This window comes from Pyxicephalus adspersus, chromosome 11 (genome assembly GCF_032062135.1).
Source record: "Pyxicephalus adspersus chromosome 11, UCB_Pads_2.0, whole genome shotgun sequence".
Classification (NCBI taxonomy): domain Eukaryota; kingdom Metazoa; phylum Chordata; class Amphibia; order Anura; family Pyxicephalidae; genus Pyxicephalus; species Pyxicephalus adspersus.
Window position 1 is genome coordinate 29077213 of NC_092868.1, and position 12405 is coordinate 29089617.

A 12405-nucleotide genomic window follows, 5' to 3' on the forward strand; every position below is an offset into this window, starting at 1 on the left:
AATGATAAAAGGCACAAAAGAGGTCACCTCGAATTTTTGCATAAAAATACTGCGTCTGTATATTCTGTTTTAAGTATAGTTGTAGCTGTAATCTGTACAGTAATGTTACAGCATGAAATGCCTTTTTACATTATAATTATCACTAGATATATAAAACATTGCACATGATACACTGACCTGATTGCTAGATACCTGGTAAAATATACCTTTCTTGGAATTTTTTTGGCTCATGGTACATAATGAGGGATCTATTTATAAAGCGGGGGAGGTAAAAAATGGAGTCAGTTAACTATGGCTGAACCACCTACTTTACTAAAATCTCTAAAGGTTAGTTAAAAGAAGTTAAAAGAAGAATAGTAATCACCTTACCCCCCATCTTTTGCCTGAGTATCTAGACAGGGTTGAAGTTACTCTCCTTCAGGAAAGATCCCTTTAAAAGACATGGTAAGCAACATCTCACGAGGAGTTGCTTTGTGATGGACTGGAGTATCTTCTTGCAAGATTTTGCCTGCTTTGCTTCCACATAAATTTTACTGTTAGGATGATGAATGATAGGGGGAATGTAAGAACCACCCAGTCGAAGGTCCGCTTTAGGTAGCATCAATGTCCATAGGCAAAGAAAAATATTGATAAGGGATCGTGAGCAAGTCAAGCAGTAAATGGTTCCTTCAAGGCAACATCAGTTTTGGTATGATGAGTCCTGCTAAAATCAATACCTATTTAATGGAACTGTCTGCTGCTAAGTTCCTCATGGAAGGATCTACAGAGCCTCAGGGAGTGGAGCACAGCCTGTGTTTGTATATATTACCTTTCAGAAGTCCTTTCCTATATAAACATAACATTGCTCTATCAGCAATACTTTACTGGGCATTGAGCATAGCAAAAGTCAGATGTGATTAGTGTGTCCCTCAAGACATGGAGTTTTTCCAACATCTCAAATAGAACCCAAAATGAATTATTGTAAAAACTAATAAAGTTAACCCATGAGAGAGAAAAATATTTATTTGGCAGGGTTTAGACCAAATAAAACAATTATGTATCAAATCATTGGACACAATGCACCCCCTTCTGGAGTGGTTAACACAGTATGACTTATCCAAAGAGTGCCTCCATGTATCCAATGTCCTTATTGATCCAGTTTCCACTAGGCAACAAATCTTTTATTTTTACTGCACATTAAAGAATCTCATAACTTTTACATGGTCTTAAAAACTAAATTTTAAATAGATCAGTTTTCACACTTTAAAAAGGACCGGTTGTGTTTTAGCATCTTTTAAATCCAAGCATATAAATCTGAAGGAGGGGGCAGCTTTACCCTTTTCAGCACTCACCCATTAAAACAGGAGCTCCTAACAAAAAAAGTGCCAATGGATAAGAAGACGCTTAGCCAAAGGTGAACAGCTAAGAACCTGGAGGCCTACTAAAACAGGGATATGATGATAGCAGGGGCGGCACAACACTTTACAATACCGCACACAAGATCAGACATCAATGTAGTTTGAGCATAGTACAAGACACAGCAAACAAAACTAGGAGAATGGCGACTGCAAGGGCTTAGGATTACAATGGATCGGGCTAGCAAAGAATGCCATGATGGCTACTAAATTGCAAGCTCTTCGGGGCGGGGTCCTCTCCTTCTGTATCACTGTCTGTATTAGTCTGTCATTTTCAACCCCTATTTAATGTACAGCGCTGCATAATATGTTGGCGCTATATAAATTCTGTTTAATAATAGTAAATGCTTAGAAACACAGACAGAGAATAACAACCAGAACAGCACACCACATGGCTAGCTAGTGTAGAATGAACTGTCCCTTTAAATGGAGTCTAAGCCAACTGGTTGGCCCTGCAATATGTACAGGGTGCCTGTAGCTTTGCAGTGCTGAGGGGACCCAGAGGAGGTCACATAAGACACAGCAAATACAGAGTTTAAAAAGAATACCTAGTAGAGTACAGCAATGACAGATGACATTTAGATTTGAATTTCTGCCTCATGCAACCAGTTTGGAATGTATTGGGTCTGATTTAATAATGTTTTCCAAGGCTGGAGAAGATACATCTGTGAACCTGGGTGATTCAGCAAACCTGGAAAGAATCATGTCCAGGGTTGAAAACATTTGCTAACAAATAGTAAATGACAGAAGAGAACCATTCCAGTTTTGCTGGATCACTCAGATTCACTGATGAAAGTGTATCTTTTCCAGCCTTGGAGAGCTTTAATAAATCAGGCCCATTGTCCATTTATCCCAGTGGTAAGAACCCTATGTTAAGTTCCAATTTGATGTTTTGAAACACAGATCTCTGGCTACATTTTGGAGAAAGGCCTATAAAACCCTCTATACAGCTACTGCATACCCACAGCCAACACACAAAATATTGGCAGTAGGCACAATTGCAATGTAAGTATCCTTAGGAGGGGGTGGGTCTAGGCTGGCTAGCTCCTTGGGGAAGTAAAAAGGATAAAAGCACTTATCCTACAAATGTTATGGTTTACCAGTTTAAAACCCCTTAAAATAATTGAACATAGCTTCCTTATTCAACGTTTTGCAGAGCAGATTTAACACAGCACAAGCCCTGTGACTTTGTAGGTCATCCTATATTAAAGACAAGCTTCTTAAAACTTCTTGCTCCACCTCTTGGTAGGAAGATTAAATGTACTAGCTAACTGGATTTAAAACCCCCAGCTAATTGTGATGTACTTGTATGCATCCTATTTTAGATCTCAATCCATTTATCTTGTGTCCTAACGGTGAAGATTGCTGCTCACTCTTAGCTTCTGTATTTGACATTTCAAAGACCTTAGACCCATGTAAAAAAAATGTATTATTGACACATCCAGATTTATTCACAAAAACAGTCTGCTCACTTTGCAAAGTAAAATATTGTAAAAAGGGGTACACATGTGGTCTTTATAGTATCAGGTGCAAGGAATTTTCTCAAAATAGGATTTTTTCTAGCTTCTAATTGGCTCCTATTTTCTAAGCCCAATGAAGCTTTGCTAAATTTGGTTTGTATCTTTTATGAAATCAATCTTGATGTGTCTTCACCGGTAATTAAACTCAAGAAAAAAAACATAAACCTAAATAAAATGAAACTTTACAAACACAAAAACTCCACTGGAGCTGTCATGTCCTTCAGGTTCCTAAAAACAAACCGAGATCTTTACATTAATTTTCTATCACCAACCTTATGTGACTACAAGTCTGAAAATGTATTCTAGCATCAATGGAAATTTTTAAACTCTGAGTCTGATCTGTCGGATTCTCCCATTGGCTGAATTTAGAGATGAGAGAAAATAGATTTAATGCAGTACACAAGCAGCAAAAGGCAGACATGTATAAAGTTTGCATGTGTGGCAAACATGGTTCTGTCTATACAGTGTAAGATTATTTACAGGACTACCAAAATGAAAAAAAAATGTTTCATATATAAGGGAATGCAGGCATTTAAAAACTGGTAAACTGTAATACATTTTTGGAGGTTGTGATATGTCTTAAAACTAATTTTTAAACTATGAAAGGGCAGGGGAGAAGAGTTAGAGATCAGCTATGGCTCTTTCTTCAGTATTAATGCATTTTTGGGCATGGTCAGAGAAAAGTTCTTCAGGCATTTAAAGAAATGCAAAACATGCAGTCATTGATACATGACCTCAGTATGGATGTTAGCTCAAAAATAGAGATGTAATATAGTACTGACATAATCCGCAACTCTTTACATATAATGGTCATTGTTACTTGTCATATCACTATGCCCTACAGCTTTCATTTACAGTCAGTAATTTTTACAAACACTTAGAAGAGTTTTAATAAAGAGACAATGATGATAATTTTTTAGTTCCAAAATTTATTCACTCAAATTTTCAGATAGTTTATGCTGTCTTGGCAGCCCGGGTGCGCTTCTTTTTCACCACAACTGGCTTTTGACTTCTCAGAATAGCACTGGCACGACGAAGAGCAGCCTAAAAAAAAACAATGATTCCGTTACTATGACAAGAACCTTAAATTCACCAGTTAAGGGTTTACAATAATGTCAGATAATTGATATATATGAATATAAATTTATCGAAGGCCAAGATCTTGTGGAATAAAATAATGTTTTTAAAACCTTCTAAAACCTATATTTTCATTACAACCTAAATTTCAATGCACACAAAATCAATATAAATCTATTTTTTGTAGGACAAACCATTAGAGTGTTTTGAGAATATATAAAATGCTAAATATCTCAAGGCTTTAAGAAGAGTGCATATAAAATAGCAAAGTATGATACCCAAAACATCAGTCTGAGCTGAAAAACGGTCAATGTTTTGAACTGCTGATAATCGACTTACTACTAGTGCTCCGATACCCTATGTGCTGTGCGACTGTCATTTATGTGTGCATGCCCTACACAGGTGTTTGCATTTCTTTTTGGTGTGTGCAGAGAATTTAAATTCTCCAGTTAATTGAGAACAAATTGCTTGACAAGATATTAAACAGCTGCACTAGCAAAGATCCAACAGCTCTAAACCCAGGTGCGCTTAGAGCTAAGGACTCCCCAAGTTCAATCATAACATAGCAGATCTGGGAGCTGAAGTTCCTTTTACTCTTCCTGCCAATTGCCATTCTCACAATGTTTATTTTGTTCTAGTGCCCGGAGAGGAGCAGGAGAGTCCCAGAAATCATGAACGGGGCACACTGACCTATAAAGTAATATAGTGACTTTATATCTGTCCAAATCAATGAGCAGAAAGGAAGCTGCTGGTTTAAAAAAAAAAAAGCCCAAGGCTACTACTGCAGCTGTAAATTTTGTTTTATCTATTTCATTGCCAGGATGTGGGGTAAATATCTTTGGCAGCAAAAGGGATTAAACCTATCTCATTTGCCATCTTGACAGATGAATGATGAGATGAAAAAAATGAATGTTAGCAGCTAGCGTATAGTCTCACGTCTGTGAGCAACATTACCCTTTGGGACTGAAGTCAAAAGTTTTTGTGAATAAAGTTGGCTAAAATGAAACTCAACAAACTTCCTTACATGACCAAATGGGAAGGTGCCCTGAACCCTGAAGGATCTCCTCTGTTGCCAAGGGAGTGGTAAGAGGGGGCAAAATGGTCCATGCATGGTGGTTTTGCCCAAAAGTCAAATTTGGGACTAGAATATACATCATCAGCTAATCTGACTCAAATCAATGTTCCCAAATCATCTGCTAGAAGCTATATATAAAAAAAAAAAAAAAAAAATAGTAAAATACTCTCCTATCCATTAACTATTTTACACCCAGGGAATTTTTAACAGTGGATATCCCCATAGCCTGGTTCTAGAAGTTCTCTTACTCTCGGACTGTCAAAACTAAACTAAACAGATAACAAGCTTTTGTGTAGCCTAAACAAAATTAGGCTTTTTCACAAGACCTGGGACCTGTAGATTCAGTATTGCAATCAAAATGTGGAGATTAAATATCCCCCTTTTTTTTCTTCACTGCCCTAATCCACTCCTCATACTCTTCCTACTCCTCTTAATAGGCAGCCTCCTTTACTCCCCTCAGTCTTCTCTCCTGGGGCATTAGACCGATAAAGCCAGAGTACAAGTAACTGGTCAAAAGATTAGTAAATAACTCACCATACGAAGGTCCCTCCTGTACTTATTCTTGCTGATAATGTGGCGCACGCTGTTGAGGGTTGCACGGGCATTTTTGTTAATTGAGATTTTCTCGTATGATGTAGCAGGTTTGCGCTGGCCTAAAAAAGAACAAAGTTACTATGCCATACCAAACCAAAAAGAGCATGTTATTTTTTTATACAATATATATTTAACAAGTCATATGTTCTTTTACATATAAGGATTTAAGGCCATCAAATAGGCACTGAACTGTATAAATACTCAAACAGACCAGCGTCCGCCAACCGGTGGTGAGAAAATTTTGGGGGTCCACGGCTCTGGCCGGTGCACCTCCGAGCAGGGTCAGATGTCCAGAGGCGCAGATCATGTCCCCGTGCAGTTCCCAGGCTCAGGGAAGAAGGCTGGCTGTGTCCCTGAACATAACCCGTCTACTCTCCTAATCACAGGCTTCAAACAGGGATGGGGAAGTGGGCGGGGTTATGTCATAATGATGTCACTCTGGGGGAGCTTTCCCCCCCTTTGAGTGACACCCAGCTCGCCGCACATGCACGGTCAGGAGCCGGTGTTTTTAGTGATCTGCGGAACCGAAAAGGTTGGCGACCACTGAAATAGACTGTTTAGAAGGGTTAGAAATACTTCTCCCAATACAGGTTTCTTTGATTTCATCAGACTTCTTACCAGCACGTTTCTTCAAGACCACAACAATCCCCTTTCCGTCAGCAGCAGGCTCAATACCAACTGTTTTCTTGTGAATCAGCCCATTGTAGCGGAAGGAGTTCCTGGCCTTCAGGTTGTTTGGCTCCTAGATAAAAAAAAAAAAAAAAAAAAAAAAAAAACAGTAAATTATAATACTTTGTTACGTACAGACATTCAGGACATTCCTCACAATGTCCACCAATACTCAACATCTATGTATCGCCTGGTAAAGGAGCAAAACTTAGAAGCAGTCACCATAATATTTTATTTTACCATGGTTGCCAAATGAAAAGGCAGCTCTAAACAAAAAGACTCATCATACCCTTCCTGCAGTTAAGGAATCCTTATTTCATTTTGTATGATACACAATATTATAAGTGTTTTTAACACTACTCCTCTGTGATCTTGTATACAACACCTACAATACAAAGGAAGTGATGTGCTATGTCCAGTCACCCAAAGATCCCAGAATAAATAGGCAACAAACAGAATGCTCTTGTATAGCTGCAATCTGCACACCATTATTGCTGCATGCAGTATATGTCTGACTTAATCCTAAAATAATTAATTTAGTAAGAAAACTGCGTTTAATAACAATCTTAGGGTACTATATATAAAGCAGTGAATCTAACATTAACCGCTATTTAAATAGACCTCTTGGAAGTGGTTTTTGTCTTGTTAAACTGAATAGACCTATTAGCACCATTTGGCTGATTCTTCTCCACCTTACTCAAAAGCTAACAAAATATAAAAAAAAAAAGCAAAGGAAAAAAAGATCTACTTACAGTGCTGTACACCTGATTGTTTCTCTTAATGAGGAAACTGGAGCAGTTCCTGATGATCATCCATTGCAAGTGAGCAGACATTTTCAACACCTACAAAACAGAGATACTTCAGAAAGCTTCCCAATATGCAAATATCAAAATTTACAAGGTGGAAAGAAAAAAAAACAATAAAAAACACAGCATTGCAGGTAATATCAGCCCCGTCAGCATAAAACATGAATGCAAAGCTGGACACTTTATATATTTTACCTGCAGTCTAAAAGTAAATATGAAAGTTACAAGGCACTGGCCCAACGACAGCTTCCCTTAGTACTCAACTGATCAGCCTCCTTATTTAATCATCTCATCCTATCACAACGCCCCGGTGTGTACGCGGGCAGCCTATCACAACGCCCCGGTGTGTACGCGGGCAGCCTATCACAACGCCCCGGTGTGTACGCGGTGTACGCGGGCAGCCTATCACAACGCCCCGGCGTGTACGCGGGCAGCCTATCACAACGCCCCCGTATGTACGCGGGCAGCCTATCACAACGCCCCCCGGAGTGTACGCGGGCAGCCTATCACAACGCCCCGGAGTGTACGCGGGCAGCCTATCACAACGCCCCGGAGTGTACGCGGGCAGCCTATCACAAAGCCCCGGAGTGTACGCGGGCAGCCTATCATATTGCCCTGGTATATGAGGGTGACAGACCTGAACGTTTTAAAATTGCACCCCAACAGATGGATGCTGGGGACCCCAGGCTCCTCTCTGCACTGGGTTTTTATACAACACTCATTACACATCCAGCATCTATTTCTATTCAATCTAATTATAAACAAACCCACACAATGCTGACATTGAGTTTTAGGTAAATGCTACATTTGTGTATGTGTAAGACCCCACTGTCACAATTTGTGGACCTAGCATTAAAATCTGATAATGCTGTACACTTCATCAGCTGAATACAAAACAGTAACAAGAGTTAAAGAGGAACTAAACTCAAAAGTTCCCCCACAATAAAAAAAAAATCCACTTATCGGTCAGGAGATGTCTTCCATCGGGTCCTGCGTCGTTCCGATATGCGTCTTCAGGCTGGCACCGCCATCTTCTCCTGTACCCAGACAAGGCACGAGATGGGAAAGAAACTTGTCAATCTCACTGCGCATGCGTGGGATCGGCAATTTTTTTCCCCTTTGAGGAGATGACTAAGATGCTCGGGCATGATGAGAAGGAGCACCCAAGAGCCTCCCGGGATGTGTGACATAGGTATCCGGGAGGCTCTGCACTCCCTTTCATTCAATTCAGGGTCAGCGCTGCACCTTTTTTCCCCCTTTTTTAAAAAAAGGGTGTTGCACGTAAAAAACAAACAGAATTTTTACCTTACATAAAAGGGTTGTGTACCCTTTTAAGTAAAATGAAAATTCAGAGTTTAGGTACGCTTTAAAACAAACACTTCCCATACAAGCCGGCCATGAGTCACACAGAATCCAGGGCCAGCAGAGGCGCTGAGGTCCCTAAAAGAAGCAGCCAGGAACATGGCAGCATATCTTATTGCCCAGATTTGATCACTTATATGGAGGATTATTAGTAATATAAGTAGGTCTGCCACTAAGATTCACTTCAATATATACAATACAGGAATACATCTCATGGGGAGGTGTAAAGATTAAATTACAGTCACCAACCTGTCACTGACACACCACTGACAGGCCGCCTCCTAATAACTGACAATAAATACTTTATTACAGCCCACAAGGATTACTATGGCTCCGGTGTGTATTCGGTGCTGATATACGGCGGCTCTATGGGCACACCGATCATTCACACCGCACACAGCAGGCCGGCTGCCGCCTCTCAGCTCTCACTATAGAAGAGACTGGCGTCGGGCCTACCACGTTCACCCCATGTGCTTCTATAAAGCCCCGAGCCCGCACCACAAACATCGCCGAACCGGACTCAGGACCAGCAGGGGAGGCAGTGGAGTGCGGTAGGGGTGCAGCGGAACCATCCCCGCGCCATTAACAGCTCTCATTGCCCGTAAATCAGAGCCACGAACGCGGCACACTACCTCACTCCGGTCGGCCAGGAGAAGTAAAGGAAGGGAAAAGGGCGGAGCCAGCCCTTATTTCCTCCTCAAAATCACTAGCCGTCCCCAGGATGTGACGTCATTACGCAAAAATGCACGCGTTGCTGGCAAGTTATGGGCGCCATGTTTGAAAAGGGCAACGCTACCATGTAGTATTCTGCAGTACAATATAAATATATTATGGGTGGCTGTATAAAGAAATATGTGACAATCTATAGCATCTCAAATCATAAGTAATTAGTCAATGCAACTGATTTAATATCTTCAATAGTGTGTGCTAACGCATAGCAATCCTTGTCATAATGTGTAAGGCCATTTCACACATTGCCATTCCGGTGCTTTCCGTTAGTACACGTTTTGAAGCATGGCGATTCATTTCAATGCATTGTGACACCTTGCAGCACCTGTGCATTGAAACTAAATAGCAAAGCAATGCACTAATGCAAGTAATATCTGTTGCAGTAATGCACTTCCCTGGTAAAGTTTGAATGAAGCTTCGGCTGGGTACACACATTTGATAATTGTTGTTGAAAAGGATCTTTCATTATTCTTTCCAACAACAAAAGACTGAAAGATACATGTGCGAGCTCTGTACATACAGCACCATTCTGCTCTATAGAGAGGGGAGGGGGGAAAATGATGGAGTAGCACCCCGCTGTGCTCTCTCCCCTTCACTTGCATTATGATGGTTTGTCATTTGTGGATCCACCAGGACGGATCCATGAACAACGTCAGACGGCCACTGTGCACACGCCAGATTCTTGTCCAATATAAGCCCTGAAGCGATTATCGGACGAGAATCATCTGACGTGTAGCAGCATCCGAGGACCTTTTTTTTAAAAAAATATTTAAGCAGCTGAACCTGTCCTTTCCACCTTTCATGTTTCTTTTCTTTTCTCCTGTTTTCCTTCCTTCTCTAGGTAAGTGGTCTAAATCTCCACTTTGACCTCTGTTTTGTTTGTGCCTTTGTTCAATAGCTCTTTTTAAGTTCTGCCCTTGCAAAACGAGCCTTTCCACTCCACCAGAAGTTACAGCAGAGATACGGAGATTGAACGAATATATAGTTACAAATTTAGCAGATTTCAAGGAGGTGATTATGGTTTGCTTTCATCACAGAGATAAAAGCCCTAGAAAAAGCATGCTGAGAAATCACATCACTTGTCACCTACAGGTTCATTTATCTGTCCTTGTTTATAACATTATCAAAGTTCCAAAGACTGGTCCAGTCTACAGTACTCCATTGATTGGTTAAACCCACCAACCCGTGCATGGGCACAACTCAAGTAGGTAAAGGGAAACTATAATATTGACCTAAACCTTTGTACCAGCAGAAGCTAGCAATTTATTTACAAAGGATGGCTCATAGTGAATGATAGAGGGGTTTATATTATATTAAGCTAAAGAATAATAATATTACATTTTCAGCCAACTGACGATCTTCAATGAACTAATAGATGAAGATAAGTCCTTATCCTTTCATGCGCACTTTATACAATCACACATAATATATATGCTACAATATTTCACTATCAGCAACACATTCATTTTTGTTTTTCTGAGTTCCCCTGTAACAAAGTCTTATTAGTCATTGATCCTGACTTTTTAGCCTCTTCCCCTCCATAGCTATTTTAAAGGGACATTTTAGATCACCCAAAAACCCCAAACATCTATTTCCTGAAAGTAGAAACCTTGCTCAAAATAAAAATGAATTATTAAAACTAATTATTTTAGTGCACAAAACACTAAAATCTATTTTTTTTAATAAAATATAAAAGTGATTGTATTGTACAGATAGATACTAAACAGGTGAGGCCTAAAAAGTGTGTGCACCAGTGACATTTTATTCAATTTAAATTTATTCTTATTACAAGGTCATGGTCTGGTCATGGACAGGGGTGGGTTAAGGGCAGGTTACAAGAAGGTTATGGTAGTCACCAAGATATAGAATGAGGTGGGTAGGAGTCAGCTGATACTAGTGCAAAGTTGTTTATGGGCAGAATATGGTAGGTAAAAATCAGCCAACAATAGTTAGGAACTAGGTATAAGTAGCTGGTGATAAAAAGCAGGTGATAGTAGGTAATAGAAGATAGTGTTAGTTGAGGCACAGCAATGAATATTTATGGATGGGTAAGGATAAACTGATGATGATAGTCAGTTGTGAAAAATGAGCTGGTGGTGATCAGGAAAATGTCAGGTCAAGTTAATAGTACCAAGAGCCAGAATGGTCAGCTGGTACTTGTTTGTGCTTCGTGACAAGGTAATAGTAGTCAGGAGCAAATAAAGGTCAATTGGTTGTATTAAGGAGCAGGTGAGTGTCAGCTGGTACTGCTGATGGGCACTTCGCAGTATTATTGAGCAGATAAAATAGAAAGTATTGTGTAGTCAGACAGGTGGCAGCTATAACTTCATTGATCTTTTTCCATTCTACGATGATGCTTTGTTTCAGGTGCCCTCTGCAGAATACAGTGAAGGAACTCAAGTCTTGATGAAAACTTCTGTCATTCAGACCGTTCCTACTGGAGAAGTGATACCTTCAGTGAAACCATCAGCCATATAAATACCCCAGCCATACCATTCCCACATGTTCTTGCCCTAGCATCAATTTTTTTTTGTTTTTTTTTTTTGATCTGTTAATAGTTTTTTCTGATTTTGATGCATTGTAACCCATAACAGGGACCTTTCATTCTCACATATGCACTGGGAAAGTGATGTATGAAATCCTTTTCTGCTCTAACCGCTTTCCTTGCTTTTATTCTATATATAGATTGGCTTTTTTTTTAGAGAGAAAGTAAGAAAGCATTGAAACCTCTGACTCTTTTTTTGTCAAGCGTTAGGTATTCCCGGTGGGAACATTATCCTTTTTGTTCTGGTGACAATTCTAAAATACGGATGTATGGTGTGACTCCACCCAGTGAGAGCACAGTAAAAAGTTTACAAAGTTCTTATTTTTCTCTCCTCTTTACAAACAAAAAAAGAGTTTAGACTATACATTCCCTTATATTATATCTTTTTATATTGCTTCCCTGAATGACTACACTGACCCACCTGCTGTGCTATGATTATCCATAGGAATCATCATTATTGATTGTTCCCAGTAACCATAGAACAAAAGTACTTTGTACAGACAGCGCTATTCTATATTATGGAGAGGAGGATGAGCAGCAGGCTTCATGCACCCCAATAATTTTGAATTAGAAGCTGTCGTCACTAGGTATTAGGCATAGTAAATCACTAAAAGGCAATCTATATTAACAGCAG

The 12405-nt window shown here is 39.8% G+C and overlaps 1 protein-coding gene across 1 annotated transcript; it reads right to left on the reverse strand.

Annotated features, from left to right (window-relative positions):
* Positions 1-3778: 3778 nt before the first annotated feature.
* RPL28 (ribosomal protein L28) lies at positions 3779-9186 on the reverse strand. Its single transcript, XM_072425397.1, has 5 exons — positions 9130-9186; positions 7082-7171; positions 6279-6402; positions 5601-5719; positions 3779-3958 (listed from the first exon to the last, which is right to left on the reverse strand). The coding sequence occupies exons 2-5, from the start codon at positions 7160-7162 to the stop codon at positions 3869-3871; spliced, it is 414 nt and encodes a 137-aa protein (XP_072281498.1). The 5' UTR covers positions 7163-7171; positions 9130-9186; the 3' UTR covers positions 3779-3868.
* Positions 9187-12405: the final 3219 nt, after the last annotated feature.